This window comes from Symphalangus syndactylus, chromosome X (assembly GCF_028878055.3).
Source record: "Symphalangus syndactylus isolate Jambi chromosome X, NHGRI_mSymSyn1-v2.1_pri, whole genome shotgun sequence".
Lineage (NCBI taxonomy): Eukaryota > Metazoa > Chordata > Mammalia > Primates > Hylobatidae > Symphalangus > Symphalangus syndactylus.
The window spans coordinates 35,727,894-35,746,653 of record NC_072447.2 but is presented as its reverse complement, the minus strand read 5'-3'; the positions used below and the strand labels follow the sequence as shown (position 1 = coordinate 35,746,653).

Here is an 18,760-nt window from a genome sequence, read left to right as displayed (position 1 = left end):
GGCTAGGTTTCTGTACCACATGGATCAGGCAAAATAAATATGATTGTGACATAACCATTAGTTACTGATTTAACATTTTAAAATGCCATGTTACATGTATTATATGTGCATTTCCATAAAATATTGAAAATTTAACAGAAAAAGAGTCACCAAATTTTACCCAAATAGTTGAATTATTTTATTTTTACTTTTAGAATATGATGTGCATTTATTTTAATAATCTTTTTTTGAAAACTGAGTCAGTTTAAATTCTAAAAAAGCATTCTCTAAAAATATCTGATGCCTTATAATATTAGTAGATAAATTAAATGGCTTTTCTAAAAAGTCAGTCATTTCATTAGAGACAATGAAAAAATAAGAATTAGTATTCTACCTTAATCAAGCCTCATGGCTTTAATCATTTAATTGGGTTACAACCACCTGAATTATGAGCTATTGGGGGATAATATAGAAACATGTCAGATATTGTCAATTTAAGATAATCTCTGATTTTAGAAACTGTACAATGAATAGAATAAAAGTTTGGTTAGGTAGATAAATTAATACATCATAATTCTACCTTTTGGAACAAGTCATGATAGAAAACTTAGGGGTGGGCGGGTGCAGTGGCTCATGCTTGTAATCGTAACACTTTGGGAGGATCACTTGAGGTCAGGAGTTCGAAACCATCTTGGCCAACATGGTGAAACCCCATCTCTACTAAAAACACAAAAATTAGCCGGAAATCGCTTGAACCCGGGAGGTGGAGGTTGAAGTCAGCTGTGATCGCACCACTGCACTCCAGCCTGGGCAACAGAGTGAGACTCTGTCTTAAAAAAAAACAAAAACAAAAAAACAAACTTAGAGGTAGCCTATTTCTTTTTATATTAGAAAAAATAGCAGTTTGTCCTCATTCTTTATCCACAGGAATTATGATTTTATAGGCAAAATTCTCATCATTTTAAACACTACACTCAATTGCAAGTACAATAAATGGTTCTTGAGATTTTAGGCATTGTTCAGATACCTGATCAGTCCAGTTTATAATTGCTGTTATTATTCACCTTTGGGATGATAGCCACACCCTGCTTAGCGGACTTTTGCTGACTGTCAAGTAAAACAAACTAAATTATGTCTTTTTCCTTTGTTTTCTTTCTTTCTTTAAAATTTAAGGCACAAAGTAAAATAGAATATCTCTGCATTTTGTGAAAATAGTTTATCAACTGACTTAGGGCTCCTGATTCATATCAATCATCTTAATATACCAAAAAGGTAGTTCTAAATATCAGTAATGCATAGGATTTCCATACACATTTTAGAAATTGAAGCCTGATTTTATGCCACCAGTGGAAATATTATTGATGTTTAAACAGTGAATCATTTGTGTAATTTGGCTGTCTCAAACTCTAAAACCATGAAAGTAATTTTTAAATTCACTGCTCCATATAATGGAGGACATGCTAAATTTTGGCTGGAATTGTAAAAAAGTTATTCAATTTTTAAAAAAATTCTCCATATTAGAATTAATTAGAAACCAATTTTTGGACACCTATGCCTTTCTTCTTCTGACAATACGCAGTATTTTGTAAGCTATAAATTCATGAATGAGTTTTATTTAATATTTATTTAGTTTGGGTTTCATGACAATGAAGTACCTATTATATGTTTTGTTTAATACGTATAAGCTCGGTGAATTACAGGCAAATAAATTTTGAAAGGCTAAATCAAGTTTGTTTATTTATTTATTTTTTTTTTTATTTTTTTTTTTTGAGACCGAGTCTCGCTGTCGCCCAGGCTGGAGTGCAGTGGCGCGATCTCGGCTCACTGCAGGCTCCGCCCCCGGGGTTCACGCCATTCTCCTGCCTCAGCCTCCCGAGTAGCTGGGACTACAGGAGCCCGCCATCTCGCCCGGCTAATTTTTTTTGTATTTTTAGTAGAGACGGGGTTTCACTGTGTTAGCCAGGATGGTCTCGATCTCCTGACCTCGTGATCCACCCGCCTTGGCCTCCCAAAGTGCTGGGATTACAGGCTTGTTTATTTTTACAATCAGCTATGTTAATTATTCAGTTGGGAGAGGTATATCACTGGCTATGTGTGAAAATATCAAGGAGCATCGACAATATGGCGCAATACTGCTCTTCATTAAACCATACATCCTGAAATGTTACTATGTATTTTCTAAAAATATGATGGAAGAGATTACCTTCAACAAACATACTTTTCTTTTACAGACAGGCAGCAAGTATCTTGCACTAGATAGATTACAGCAAGATAATCTAATGAACAAATACTCAAATATCACCCCAATTTCTATAAGCTCTTTAGAGCAGAAATTGGTAGTACAGTTTTATACTACCAAGTCATTATTACTTTAGGTAAAAGGGCTTAAAATGAAGAAGTCTGAATGCAACTTGTTTCTGTAATTTGAAGCTATTATTTATAAAGAATGCAAACTGGGGCATAGTATAGAAGTGATAATTCTTTTTTTTTTTTTTCCACAGACACACACATACTTTATTTAATTCTTCAACCCTACAACAGAGGTCATTTTCTCCATAGGCCAAGATAGGTAACAGGTGCAGAAAGCCAATGGAGGAATGGAAGGGAGCCATTATTTACTGAGCACCTGCTCTGTCCCAGGCTTTATGGAGGTGCACTGCATATGCTGTTTTACTTCATCCTCACAGTGCTCCCAAGCCATTCCCCTTCTACAGGTAAGGATGTGAAGGCAAAGAGAACATAATTTCTTGATGACTACAGAGCTAGTAACTGTTGAATCTGACATGACCCTAGTCTGTTTGAATTCAAAGCCCTAGCTCTTTCCTTTGAATAGCACGAGAGCCTCAGAGACACTGCTTGACTCTGTCCCCACCACCTCATTTCCAATCTTTGCCTCAGAGGGTCTAACCTCATTTTACATCATCAGAACCAGAGCTCTGAATTTGACCATTGCCTAATGTTTCCCCATAAAGATGTTTGATAGGCTTTTGAGGGCTAGCCTGGGAATGTAGGCACTATTAACTATCATTTCTATAGGAAGATACATGTCACATTCCAATTAAATGACTTACAAATTGACTTTGAGTATGTAACACATTCAAATGCATATGACATAAATGTAATAACCTTTGAAAATTTGTAAGTTGGATATTTATAGCATTAAAATAGTTAAATTTATTAAAAATAAAAATGTTTCCATTAGTGTTCCTGTCTTTATTAGTCATGTAAGAGGACTGAGGAGCTAGACACCTCATTTGCTATCCATATTTGCTATCCAGCTTGGAGTTGCTGGTAAAAGCTCCTCTGTGTGAGGAAAAAATGTGGTAGTTTAAAACGATAATTCTTAGGAGCCGCTGAATACAGTTGACTAAAGAATATGGCTGATCAGGGGATCTAACAAAAACAAACTATTAGAAATCTTTGGTACTCTTATTTTCTTAGTCTTACTAGATCTGTAAAAGTCCAACCAGGTCTGTAGGGTTCCAATACTCTATACAAACATATTCTGGTATTGATTGAGGCATGCAAGAACAAAGGCTTAAAAATATTGTAAATTGTCCTAATGAAGTCACCTAATTTTTATAGTGTCATGTTTCCTATTATTTGTAGACTAAAAGTTGAGTCAATTTCAATAAAATCTTCTGAAGATGAAAAAATATAAAATAATATAACCTGAATTTCAATATTTTCTGGTCAAGCCATCAATATACTAATTATAGGATTTAATGCATTGAAAATGAGATCAATACACGTAAGCAATTACTGCATGCATTTAAACCCTGATGATTTCATGTTTCAGAAATACAAAGAAATATGTGGAATCTATTTGGGATCTAATGCTGAACAACAGGGAAGAACTTTTATGGCACAAAGAGAACTAAAAGAAACACATCATGTAATTTTGCTTTTTTGTTTTTGTTTTTTCTTCTAGTGGTGAGGAGAAAGAACACATAGCTGGATATGGACCTTAGATTATTAAAGATATGATTTTAAAACTTTACAAAGACAAATGGAAAGTTTTAATGATCAGTACTTTTAAAAAATTAAATTCCAGTAATATAAACGTAAACTGTCCCAATGAGGGAGGGAAAGGAGATGCAGATGAAATCAAGGTAGTTACAAGGAGCTTCTTTAGAACAAGCTTTAGTTTAAGGAGGATTTCTATAAAATATGGAATAAGAGGCTACGAGAAACGAACAAGTAGAAAATAATACCAATTGTTTGTAAGAAGAGCACCACAAAGGCAAATGTTCAGCTGAAGCTTATGAAAAAACTGAAGATACAAAGCCTCTGTAAAGAAAAATTAAGAAAATATCAATGACAAAAAGTAGAACCATAATGGCTTCAATGACAATTTAGGCTTTTCCTGCAAGAGAAAAAGTCTTCAAACTAGGGCATTAAAACAAATGCTTCTGGAGACAAGGAACTACTAAGAACCACTCTGTGGTTCCTTTAAACTAGAAGGTTATAATCTTAGCAAGTGAATAAACTTTTTGGAAATTATCTTAGGGCTACTGTCAGCATTCCATGAGACTTAATGCTTCAATCTTAAGAGCCCTCTTATCCAAACAAACAAAAAAAGCATGAGTTCTCCGATGAACATATTGATAAACCTGATATAAAGTTTTAAAAATAGATGATGAGTGGGTGGAGTTTTATTTTTTAATTTCGTTTGACAAACCAACATGAATTTAATAAAAAAAGAAGCATTTTAAAATGACTTCTATTGGGGACAGTATCTCTACGTTGGAAGGGAAGAGGAAAACCCTGGGCAGTGTGTCTTACATAAGATGAAATTTTGCCTGATATCCTATGAATAAAGATACTGTAATATGGGCTAAATGACATTACTATTAGGTGGATCTATATAAGGACTTTGAATGACTGAAGAAAATTAACATATAAAGTTTAAAATTTAATGCTGTAAATCTCTGTCCTTGGTCTTTTCTTCCTTAAAATGTTTTCTTAAAAAATGTACTTTCCTTGATGAATCAGTTAAAAACATAGAAAGGGTGCTTAGAATTTTGGAGGATTATTAAATGATAAGAGAAATGAGTAATATCATACATGATAAAACTGAGATTCTAAACTTTGTAACAGAGTCAAATGCTTTCGGTGAAACATGAGACATTAAAAATTTAACAGAAATAAATATAAATAGCTGCACTTAGATTAAAAAATAAAGTAAGTGGAATGCTTACCACTTGATAACATTAAAGCATTATATGAGCCAACAGTGAGCAGGTTAAAACTAATGTAATCGTGTTAACAAAAGTATAGTGTCTAGATCACTGTAATAGTTCCAATACACTTAGCATGGGGACTCTATAAAGAAACAAGGAGTCCAGATGAGGGTAGCCAGGATGATGAGTTATCTAGAACTCATGTGTCACAGGCATAAAGACACCTCAAGAAGAGACAACACAAATTATGTTTGATAACACAATTCCATTTTAGAGTTTCAGAGATATATACAGTGTGCAAGGCATATGGTGAAAGCAAAGGGCAAGACCATTATGCTGAAGAGAACTATAAAACTTTAGAGTTGGAAGAAACCATCAGGTTGAACTTTCCAGCTAACTTGGGAATTCCTGGCTGGTAGCTGGTTATTCAGCCTCTTCCTAAACACTTCGAGTAATGAGGAGCCCACTAAACCCATAAGTTATAAACTTGCAAAAACTGGATTTTTTTTTCGTATCAATCTAAAATCAGCCTCCTTGTGCCCTTTATCTACTATGTTCTCTGGAACTTCAAAGACTATCTTGTCCATCTTTCCACATGACAGGCTTTCAGATGCTAGCTCTGGATTTTTCTAATTTGCAATTTTAAGATCCACAATGAATAGAAAGTTTAGCAGAAATTTGTTTTTGTATCGATACAAGGAAGAACTCTGTAAGTAAGGCTCTTCAACATGAAATGCTTGCTTCTGGAGGCAGGAGTTCTGAGTCTCTAAAATATTCAAGCAGAGGCTCAGTAACAATTTTTAAAATATGCAAAAGTTTCTCTTTTGGGTAGAAAGTGAAGATAAGTGCCTCAAAACTCTAAGTTCTATGGTGAGAGGGCTATATGCATATTTACATACAGCATGACTCATTTTCCATGCCAAGCCCAATTAAAAACAATTCATCTCTTAAATGAACCCTTTTTCTTAACATAAAACATTTTAAAATAGGTACTGTACTATTTGCCAGAGAGATACCACTGACAGTAACACATTAAAAAAAGATGCTTACAAATTTAAAGAAGCATTGAAAGTTAAGGCACCTTTTCAGTTACTTATTCAGCAAAGCTATTCAGTATTTCTACGGAATTATTTTTATAATGATAAACATCTTGCCTACCTCTAGTGCTGAGGCAAAATCCTTCTAATTAAATTAATAAAAGCACATCATGAATCTAAGAACCCAAGATGCTAAATAAAGAGAAGGCAGCCCAGCAACTACACAGGATTTTAAAAAGATAACAGAATTCAAAGTGAGGGGTGGGGCTTATTGTCAGAGTTTGCTTATGTATTATATTAAAGCCACACTGATTCCAACTGTCCCTCCTCCCTGTGTGTTTTCTTTTCTTTTCTTTTTTTTAAGAAAAGGCATGTGAACCCGTGTGTGTTGGCATTGCTAAGAAACAGGAGAAAACATTAGAGATGATAGGAAAAAAAAAGTGTACAGTTTAAGTTTAGAGACATCAAAGTTATGGGCTATTTTCTCTCACCAAGAATCTCAAGGTGTATGCTTTACAATGTCCATTTCAGAAGTTACAGAATAAACTAAATTCAGTCATGGAGCAGTGGAGGGGCCACAACAACAAAAATTAAAAAAAATTATAACGAAAATAGCCAATAAAGTCATAGATGAGAAAATTCGGAGGTCTTAAGTGAATAGATCTTAGGCATTAAGTAAATACATTCTACGGATGATTTATCAAAAGAGAAATAGCGCAGTAAAAGTAACAGGTTCAAAATCATGGAAGATTAGGGATTTCAAATGTGGAAGGAAATGAAAAACTATTTAAAATTTTAAGGTTCAAATTTCCCTAAAATAGACATTCAAAATACAATTTTCTGTATTTAATGCTCTGCTAATATTCCCTATATTAATAGGCTTTTCCAATAATCAAATTCTACAATGATTATAGTGTAACATTGAGAACTGCCTTCTCAATTATAAAAAGAAACATTAATCTATGGTCAATATAATATATAAAAGTTCAGTTCATTGATTTTTAGACATCTGACTTGTGTTAATCAGTACAACTGGGTAACCAGAATGCATATTCCTCAACCATGATGTTTAAGGAATAAGCTGAATCAGAAATAGCTCTTTAAGTGATCTCATCTGATTTTAACTACTCTTATAAATTTTGCATAAGTGATAAGTAACCTAACATAAAAATAAAATATCTTGCACCATCTCTCAATGAATAATTTTTATAAAATTATAAACTGGTTACTAGGGAAAATTACTGGTATAAGGTAACAAAGATGTTGCATACTTGGAATTACTTTCTGTGTTTCATGTTATCAGAAAGAAAAAAATCTCATTTCTTAAAAATAATTTACACATTTCTGTTGTAAGTAGACTTATGGAAGAGCTAGACAGGCTCTTAACATGGTACCTTGTATGTAGAAAAATAAACAAATGCATGTTGAATGCATGAATGCATGTTTGGAATTAACTGGATTATATACTGATACAGCAAACCATATGCACAATACAGAGATTTAGTTTGCATTTTAGCTGGCTAAATCTAGATATTGAAATGTTAGAAAATCTATGAGTAAGAATGTTAAAGAGTTTGTGGCTCTAAAAGCTTTGAAGTCAATCAGTGATTTACACAACTATAACTCTTATTTTCAAGTATTCCAAAATGTCTGTGAAATAACCCAGAAGTTGATTTTATTGGCATATTTTGTGTTTGTAATAAAAACAAAAATATACGAAATTGTCATTCTTGAGACAAGAAGCTACTATAAGTTTTCAAGTATGGGGTTTAACTATTAATTTTTTAAGATCAAATTTTCCACTTAAAAATATAATAATGGGCACTTTTTCCTTATTGAATGACATAGTAGTGGGAACATTTTCCCATTAAAGGAAATATTTTAGAGTGTAATAGATTGTGTTATTAAGACCAAATATTAGGCCGAGATGTACCTATGGCACAGCATAAGAAAGTCTGAGTGGCTAGTAGTATGAAACTAGTGAGAATACTGGAAATAGGAGAGATTGTTTAGTAGAAAGTTCAGTATTTTACAACTTGAAGCTAAAATCCATAGGTAAACTGGTCACCAGACTCAGTGGCTATGAAGCCCGTATCCAAGTTCTGCTTTCTGGCTTTTGAAGGCTGGACTTGCTATTTTTTTTTTCTAACTGGCTCTGGCTTGGCTCTTTTCATCACAGAGCTTTGGTATAAACTGAAAGTACTGGAAGATCTTCATAAAGAAAGCTGAGCAAAATCCATAAGGCATCAAGGCATTAGGCAAGTAGGCAAGAGAACTTCTGATATATGAGTCGAGGTGTGTGTGGGGGGGTGTGTTTGTAGGGGGGGCAGTGTATGAGTGTGCATATACAGCCAATGCCATTTCTTTCTTCTCATATTTCTCCTATTGTTTTTGAAAAGGTCAACTGCTACATTTTCTAGAGTAATAAATTTTGGGATTGGGCTGGGTTCTAAGGTGCTATGTAAGTTATTTCACAGGACTGTTGCTTACATTATAAACTAACGCCATATCAAAAAAGTTTTAGAGGAACTCTAACTGATAATCAACTAAACCATCCTTCATATCCCTAACTCACATTGAGTTACAAGATAGAGATATATAAGGAAAATAAATGCATGCCAGAATTGATTTTTAAAACCTTAACTTTTGACAGTAGTTAACTTTGCAGAGTAAGGAAAAGAGAAGGTGGCTTTGCACTTTCATCACTGTACTACTTATTTATTTTGCAATAAGCAAGTTATTACTTTTGAATTACACAACAAAAATAGGGTAATTAAAAAATCTCCAAGATATTTTTTATGGTGCAACCCTGTTAAATCATAATCTACCATCTTCTGGTAGTTGGTAACCAACCATAGGAGGTAAATTGTTTATGCCGAGGGACAAAAATGAAGCATTTGTGACCTTTGGCCTTCTCTCGCAAGGGTGAGCGGGTAACAAGAGAATGATAGGTTTTTATACAATAAGCTAGAAGGTACTCCATGGAGAAATGAATAATATGCTATTATTGAGCTGAACAGAAGTGATTTGCTTTTTTTTTTTTGATGTGTGGCTGAATCTAATAATCTCTCTTGGTAAAAAAAATAACATAACATAAATCATAACTTGTCTTACCTATGCTAGTGAGGGGTTGACATTGTTTTGTGTGAGCTTTAGTTCTCTTCTGGCCACATCTTCTGCTGTTGTGACTTGACAGCATTTAGAATTCCTTCTTTTGCCATTTACATCTGATGTCATTACTTACTAACACTTTTGAGATTATTTTCCTGGCTGATGCAGGGCTATTGGTTATCTGCCAAAGTACAAGTTGCAGTTTCAACACTTTTTACAAACTAATTAAGATGAAGCTAGGTGATGGATGACTAGGAATGTTAACCAAGCACTGGTAGTGATTTCAGTTTTCCTTCCTTCTACAGGCAGTGGATTTTGGTGGGAAGAACAACTGCCTAAGAGTTGGAAGATCTGGTTTCTAACTGATTTATGACAATGAACTAGTTATTTCAGATGTCATATTCTTGTGGCCTTCATCTTTGAAATGGCAGTGAAACAGGAGGAAACGGTTTCAATCATAGAGAATGTGACCATAAAAGAGCCATAATGTGAAGAGCAGTATAATTCTAGTTATCAGCATCCCAGCTTTGTGGTCTCCAGCATAAAGAGGGTGTGCTGAACACATGTAGTCCTGGCTTTCCCTTGACAAAATACCAAAAATGAGGAATTCTGCGAAATTTTGATTTATGTCTATGTTGGATAAAATAACTTTAGCTCTATAAATAATAAAATTGAAAGGAAGTTAGTAACAAAAGGGGTTAGCTATTACTCATTCATTCACTCATTCATTCAATAGTGCCTGGGCTACTATGGGCCATATACTGTTTTAGGTGCTATAAGACAGGAATAAAATCCCTGCTCTTAAGAAGCTTAAATTCTGGTAGTAGGGATGGAAAATAAATCTGTGAACAATATTTAATATTATACTCATACTGATAAAGCTGGGAAAAATATAAAACAGGGTAACCATACAAGAGGATGAATGGTGGTGGTGGGCATCTGGGTCAGACTGGGTTGTCAGGAAAAGGTCTCTGAGGGGAAAATATTTGAAATGAGACCCAAATGACAAGATCTATAAATAAATATTTCAGTAAATATATCTGATACAATTATTGCTATTTGAAATGCAAGGTTTCGAGTTCCCAAATGTCCAACGTCAAAAAGGAAAGGAGTAGTGAGTGATAAGAATGTGAAATGAGGAACATTTCTATTTTAGCTCCTAGAACGCAGCTAATATGTTAGGTTGAAACATACAAAATTACTAATGTTTCATCATTTTGACCTACAAAAGCAACATTTCATATGGTTCAACTCAATGGCTAGAACTGAACAAAGATAGGACATGTAGTAAACATTACTTAATGAGGTTTGCCAGGCCTAATTCACTATTTAAGTATTGTAATTGCCCGCTTTGCCTTAATACAAATCTACATAAAATCTATATAATTATATCAATCTACAAATAAAACAAATATAAAACCTATATAATTATATAAAATCTATATAACATTTACTAGACAGACTTATGATGTGTCACATATGGATCTAAGGTGCTTTCTGACATCACTTCATTGAATACTCACACAACCTCAAAAGCTAGGTATTATTACCATATGATTTGACAATGAAGACATTGAGGTCTAGAGGTGTTAAATAACTTGATCAATCATACCAGCTGTAAGTGGGACAGTGACAAAGCAAGGATTTGAACTGAGGAATATCTCCAGACACTGTACTCTAAGCTAGGATTACTCATTGTCTATAGGAAAACATGCTTATTCACTTCATGAGCAACAATAATTATATCAAACTTGCTACATTTTCAGGGTTACATAATACTTATTACTTCATTTATATATCTAACATTTCAATAGAGCCAAAATTTTTAAGTAAGGTGATGTGATCTGGGCTATGCATGTGCATATATATATTTAAAAAGTGAAACACTGCTTGAACAAATATAATTTGAAGACAAAACATACACAGTAACAGAGCTGCTCATGCAGAAAGTAATGATAAGCAGTTTTGCACATTTCTTTTCCTCATCACCATAAAAACAAATCAAGGTTAGTCTAAACTGTTCATATCATTCCATTTCCCTTGTCATTTGTTTAGGCATGGACATGTGATGCAACCTTGGCAATGAAATCTGGGTATAAGTCTGCTAGAAGGATCCACGGAAAGTTTCCCTTGGTCTTATAGAAAGGACTAAAGATAGGGCCTGGTCTTTGGCTTTTTGAATGCTGTCTCATGAGAAATGATGCTTGGAGCTCTTGCATTACAGAAAAATGAATGGAGAGTCCTGACATTGATAAGCCATGAAATTCATCCCAGAACAACCCCACCTCTGAACTTCCTGTAAGTTAATAACTTTCTCTCATTTTTTAAGCCAAAAAATGGAGGTGTAATTAAAAATCCAACCTATAACCAGTATCAGAATTATAGCTAATCTTCAGTGTTTTATGTCTCCCTAACAGTATTTCTTCAAAATCAGACAATATATTAAAATAATTTTCTCACTACTTTCTAGGTTTTTCTGTTGTTTTTTTTAATACATATTTGTTATATAATCAGCCAAGGATGGTGTGCTCAACTTTACAAAAGTGATATACTTAAGGTTCTCTGCCATTTTTTCTCTGACTTTATCATGTCTTTTTCTTCACATTGTGTATATCCTTCTCCATCTACTCCCTTTAGACATGAACTATAATTTCAGATATTAATGATGATTATGCTCTTTAAAATTATTTGTGTGTGTATATAATTTATCTTGAGAATAAAAAAGTGAGAAGTGTTGCAACGTTTTTATTTTCAACTTGTTCCTTTTCTTCCTTCAATACAATTTCATATTCTGGGAATACCTTCTCCTTGTCTACATATCTCCTACCTTAATGTTCTTAAAAATAGAATTCATGACCTTTAGAAAATCTTCAGGAAATGAAGATAGGACCCTTAAAATGATTGACAAGAATTAATGTATCTTCTGTTCTGTATTTGTAGTCATAATCTAGACCCTATGCCCTAATAATTTAAGATTTTAGGCTACTGAGTGGCATATTCTACACAGCTCCTAAGTTATTAATAGTGTGCAAAGAATGTTAGATTTTTTACTTATTTATTTATTTAATTTATAGAGCAGGTTATGAGACCGGCTAATTTTTTTTTCTTTCTTTTTTTTTTTGGAGACAGAGTCTTGCTCTGTCATCCAGGCTGGAGTGCAGTGGCATGATCTTGGCTCACTGCAACCTCCACCTCCCGGGTTCAAGCAATTCTCCTGTCTCAGCCACCTAGTAGCTGGGATTACAGGTACGTGCCACCATGCCTGGCTAATTTTTGTATTTTTCGTAGAGACACGGTTTTGCCATGTTGGCCAGGCTGGTTTCAAATTCATGACCTCAAGTGATCCTCCGCCTTGGCCTCCCAAAGTGCTGGGATTACAGGCATGAGCCACAAAACTCAGTCTAGATTTTTAAAAATAACCTTAAAATACATTTCTCAGCAGATCTCATTTTGAAAGTGTCAATAATATTTCAGCCTGATAATCTAATGTGTACAATGGCTCCAAGGTAATAGATTTTATTCCCCCTTAAAAGACCTAGGTTTTGCTTTAGATTTCTAAGACCAAGCTACATATATGTGTAAATTAAGTGAGAATACTGGTAGGTAATCTTCAAAACAATGATAAAGGACATTATGACTTCACTGATAAATGAAGGCACCAAGAGTCCAGGAGAGTTCCCTTATAATTGCTTAGGGGAAAACCAGCAGGATTAAGGGATAACGTTTTTCAAAACCTCATCTGAATTGGCTAGTACATACGGCAAAGGAGAGCGAGATTTTCTAAGCTGACTTCAAGCTGTATTAACCAAAATAGTATTTTAATGTTATGGCAGATTATTTCTGAATGAAATATACCTTCATATTTTGTCCCATACTTTCATAACTTATATTCCTTTAAAGTTGCATAGAATGACATAATTTATACTTTAATTTAGCTGATGTCTTATAATGTCCATACCAGGTAAGGTTTGAAACTGCTAATTGGGATAACAGGAAATTACTTGTCTTTTCTCAAATGTCAGTGAAGTAGGTTAAGACAATTAATATGCAAGCTGACTTTTCAGTCAAAGGAAAACAAGACAGGTCTCATTTGTGTACTTTTGGTACCATCCATTTCAGACTAAAATGAGTTCAGCCTAAGAAAATCACAGTATGACTCAGTTAAATAATTGAATTTCAAAATAAGGCAAAAGGTAGTTCAACCACGAGAACACAGATTGAAGTCTGTTCTAAGGAAGGCTAAATATATACTTTATAAGCAGGGCCAAATTCCATACCCATAAGGAAAATGAAAAACAGCTAAGGCATGGATTTAGGTATATCTTGCTTCTTAGATTCCTCTGTAAGCTCATAAGCACTATATAACATATATTGTGATATAAGGTAAGATAAAATGTAAATGATAAGAAAGAGGTTTGGTTGATGACCTAATTCTTCACCCTTAAAGCATATGGCAGACTATATTTTCATGTTTTCTTCCATTATTTCTCTTGGCCACTTGCCTGATACTTCCTATCTTTAATTTCTTGGCAAACTGAGAAAAATGTTTGGAACTAGACATTAAACTTATTTCCTCTGCAGTTCTGTACTTGATGACTACAATTTACTTCAGGAGGTCAAACTGAATGCTGGCCTGGAGCAGGACAGTTAGTAACACACTGCTGTTGGACTTTGACTTTTGCAAGCACAGGTTGCCTGCTGAACTGTGCGGCAGCACAGTGAGTGCGCTGTGTTGGAGGACATGTTCGGGAGGCTAAGGCTGATGTAATGGCCACAGCTTCGTTTCCGTGTATGATTTTTGCTCTGCTGACATAACACCAAACAGCTTGATTTGAACAAGCAGCCTGAGTACTTACTCCTAATGGTCAATCCAGGGAAGCCATGAACATGACATCCCATAATTAGACCTTAAAGATTCTTTTGAAAACACTGGTTTTTAAAGCTGATGTTTCCTGAATAAGGTGTTCATCAAATGCCCACTCCTAAATATTAGAAATAGCAATGCAGAAAACCATCATTAGAACAAACATACATTTCATTGAATAATAAGCATCTTCCAGGAAAGGATGAATGCACTACTCTGTTACGAACAGTTTGAAGTACACGGAGAAATCAAGTGGCAAGATTTATGGAAAAAATACCCAGAAAGAAATGGGGCCTGAAAGACAGTGCAAGGCCACTTTCAGTGAAGCAGATCTGACTGAACTAGCACGAAATATCCCACAATATTGAACCACAAAGACAAAAAGTACAATACCAAATTTACTGACACACTTACTAGGTCTGTTCTATCTTATAACAATTATTCTACAGAGAGCCCACTGAAAAAGATGGAAAGCACTGAATAACTACCCACTTAACTCATCTGAAATGTAAAGAAAAAACCCAACCAACTTAGGAGTGCATCTATTTGGCTAAGAAATCCAATCCACTGAACAACAAAAAAGAGACTCTAGAAGAAAAAAATTGAAAGCTATATAACTAGAGGTGCTTTGTGGACTACTGGAAACCTGAAGAATGAGCAAGCATGGTGCCATATTTTCCCTTCATGTCTTAGGACACGCTTGCTTCTTTCTAGTCTTCCCTTATTCAATGACCAGGATGAACTGTTAAGTGCCTAGCTTATTCAAAACAACATTAGTGACTTAACCTGTAGGAATGATGAAATGTTTTCTGAACAGAATTCTCTATTTCAGAGGGCTGTGCCTAATTTCAACACAGTTTATCTTAAAATGGCTGAGATAAAGTGTTTTCTCCAATATATTTGTAAAAGAATAAACCTCACATACTTAGTCACAGCAGTTGTGTAGTACCTGAATGACAGTTGAAGTGAAGTTTCTAACTCATCTTTAAATTTTAGAAGATAATTTATTAATTTTAGTAATCTTTAGAATATTAAACATTATTATTATGCTTGCCAGAATTCCTGCAGAAGACTAACATGGCTCCTAAATATTTCTTCCATAAGAGTCTTCCATAAACTCTGATAGAGGTGAATGTTGAAAGGGCTTGGCAAGTAATGAATGGTAATTACTTTTCCTGTACTAACAACATACCTTTTATAATGTTTCTCATGGAGATTACGGCTAAAATATACTTCACATGGAAACTGCCACAGCACATGAATTTTATTACAAGCAATTCTTATATTTTGTTGGTAGATGAGATAATATTAAATAATGCAATGAAGATCCATACCATAAAGGGAGGTCCACTGTATTTTCTTGTCAGTCATTTCCAAAGAGACTATCATTTTAAATGAGCCAAGCTTGACATTGACATAGGGCTCTTGACCTGTTGGTAATCTGTGAACTTTGAGATATTTTTCCATTTGTGATGAAGAACTTACACTAATATATCCTGTAATCAAAGTCCCATATATTTGTAAAATGGGCTGAAGGCTACATTCTGCTTTCATCTTTTAAAAAGAGAAGTCTATTGCCCTAGGGGTACCAAACAAGTAACTGTGATTTCATCACCATTTGCTCAAGTTATCTGCACTAATTGGCCAGACTGCATTTTGAATAAAGAGATGGGAACAGTTTTATACTATTTCTTCTATATATTTTGTTTTGTGAATTTTATATTCAGGACTTACAGCCAAACCTAGATTTTCTTTCTTACTAAAATAACTGAGTTATAGCCTTTCCCTTAAACCAGCCTGGGTTTCTGGACTGATGTGTCATGTTAGTAATAAACAGAGGCTTGGTATGGCATACTGAATAAAGAACTTAATAACTAGTAAAGATATTCTTAATGTCAACAAGGCAGAGGGTTACTTCATTGACTTTTCTCATAAGAGTTGATTCACATAAATTGAGCTTTACGATCAACATACATACCAAGAAATTAGATGGATGCTTTTGGAAAATTGGTTTCTAGAAACAAATTCAGCTATTTGGAGTTGAAAGAAATGCTATGTGAAATCTCTCCTTGGAAAAACTATCTTTTGGATTTTTCCTTTAAATCTTCTGACAATAAAAAGGGAAGATAAATATGTATATGTATAGATGTGAGTGGGTGTGTGTGTATACTCATTTATTCAACCAAGGCTCTGCTAACAACCTGATTGAAACATTTATAGTTTCTTAACCCAACTCAGGGGGCAACCACTGTGGGCCAATGAGATGGTGCATGCAAGTGAGAATAAAGTGGATAAGAGAAGGAAGAAAAAAAAACACCATTAACCTTAAAAGGCAAATGGCTAGCTGGAGAAAAAAATTATTTGCTCCAGCTGTGGGTATCTTGAGATATAAGCTTCATTACTCATCATGTTTTCCCAAGTTACTGAAGTTCTGAAAGTAGGTCACCAAGGGAGACCAAGGGAGTAGCAATACTATTATTTTAAGAAAAAAGGGAAGCAAGGTTCTATTTTCTTCAAGTAAGAAGTTTGAAAAGGTTAGGACTTTGCGTACACAGGCTAAGAATCTCCAGAAATATACTTACTTTTTTCTCCTATGTTTTCCCCTGTTGCCTCCCCTTCCTCCTCCTCCTCCTCCTCCTCTTCCTCCACCTCTGGGGGTTGCACATCATCCTGTGGGTCACAGGCACTAACTGGAGCATTCAGACAGCAATGGTTGAACCCGCTATCTCGAGGCAGAGTAAAACTTCGAGGCTTGCCCCCATTTCCATTTAGCACTTGCATCCTCTCACTCTCAGCTAAGGGGTACGGCCCATAGTGATCCTGCAGGTGGCATTTCTGAGTTGGCAGGGTAGACTGCCGCCTGTGCTCTGGGGAGATGGCTGCAGAGTCAGAGAAGACAGAATCCTCCAGGGGCAGAGTCTGAAGATAGTGTAAGCCTGAACTTGTCAGTGGCGTCTCAATTAAATCCTGCCAGGAGCGGCGCTGACTGGCTGTCTTGCGAATGGGAGACACTGCACTGCTCCCAGTTACTTCCTGGCGAAACTCCTCATGAGAAGACTGAGACTGAGAAGTCTCTGTGGAGGAAAGTCGGCTATGTTTTGCTTCCACATAAGGACTGGCGCAACTCATCTGTAGAAAGGAGCCCCTGATTAGTCTCTGCCAAAATAACAGACCACTTCTATTCCAATGAACACATTCAGTTTCTACCAGGTAATATTTAAGTAGATGAACTCTTATGTAGTCAAGTTAATGACTAGGCAAGTTTGCAGACATCTCAAAGTTAGGCCCCAGCTTACATTTTAAGAGACAGAGACATGGATGTATTGAAATGCGGCTATACCAAGCTCTCATGAAAAATCTGACATATTAATGCAAAATTTTACAACAATGAAAGTATGAGTTAGTGCTTACATAAGAAAATTCAGCAACTACAAAAATTTCAAAGTTTAAAAACTATACATTTTGAGATCCTGAAGAAGTATTGTCCCTGGATTCATATTCCTGATTTCACGTAGCTTGGGCTTGGGGACTAGGAGAGAGTCTTTCGGATATGAGAATAGGCTGCCTATAAACAGAAAGAACCCTTCCTTTTCTTCATAGGAGAATGTCTGCTCCTATGGGTGCCAGAGAAAAGCTGTCTGATGGTCTTACTTTCTATGGGGTTAAAAATTTTGGCAGGATGAGACTATACATTGCTGGGGATTACCATTAGCCTTGAGCATAGATACTACAGGGCACATAAATATAAAAGAAAAATGGAAAATTTTCATCCCTGGAATTTAAGGTTTGGGGCTATATGTTATAGCACAAAACATAATCAGAAAAAGGACTGGCATCAAGTGAACACTGTAAAATAGTTGCAGGCACCTCTACTGCCACAAGCCTTACTCTAGCTCTGGGAACTAACAAACACACCAGCCCAGGCCGAGCCTGATTTGTTAAATGTGATCATCACAAACACGGCTGAGGTGGCAGTAAGGACACACCGGACTGAGGTGAAGCTGCATACCACTCCTCCTGGTAAAGGAGGAGAAGTTACTTGGCATCCTCTGTGGGCAGTCAGTTACCTTCCCACATGTTAATAGTAATATGAATAGTTTTCTTCTTGAAATTCACAAATTGCCATGTTTAAGTAGCTGTTTAGTGAAGACGCTGTTTCCTATTCTTCCTCTTTTATAGATATTTTAAAGAAATTATCCAGATCCTGATGTTTTAGAAAAAGAGAGAAAATATGAATTATCCCCCGGAGTAATACTGGGATGGAATTAGGTTAGCTGTTGTTATCACCTAAATCCAGCTTCTATTTCCTATGTGGAAGACTTAGTCCCAAGATAGGCAGAATTGTTTCTTATGGCAATGTGACTATGGAATATTATTATTATTATTATTTTGAGACACAGTCTCACTCTGTCGCCCAGGCTGGAGTGCAGTGGTGTGATCTCGGATCACTGCAACCTCCACCTCCCAAGTTCAAGTGATTCTTGTGCCTCAGCCTCCCGAGTAGCTGGGATTACAGGTGCCCACCACCACGCCTGGCTAATTTTTGTATTTTTAGTAGAGACGGGGTTTTGTCATGTTGGCCAGGC

At 35.3% G+C, this 18,760-nt stretch overlaps 1 protein-coding gene across 8 annotated transcripts in view; it reads right to left on the bottom strand.

The window, feature by feature from the left end:
* Positions 1 to 18,760, bottom strand: part of CNKSR2 (connector enhancer of kinase suppressor of Ras 2) — a 283,752-nt gene that overhangs the window by 29,329 nt on the left and 235,663 nt on the right. For all 8 annotated transcript variants that reach the window (XM_055268902.2, XM_055268903.2, XM_055268904.2 and 5 more), the window contains one exon: positions 16,757 to 17,303. In XM_055268902.2, the coding sequence (XP_055124877.1) occupies positions 16,757 to 17,303 (547 nt within the window). The remainder of the gene's footprint in view (positions 1 to 16,756; positions 17,304 to 18,760) is intronic.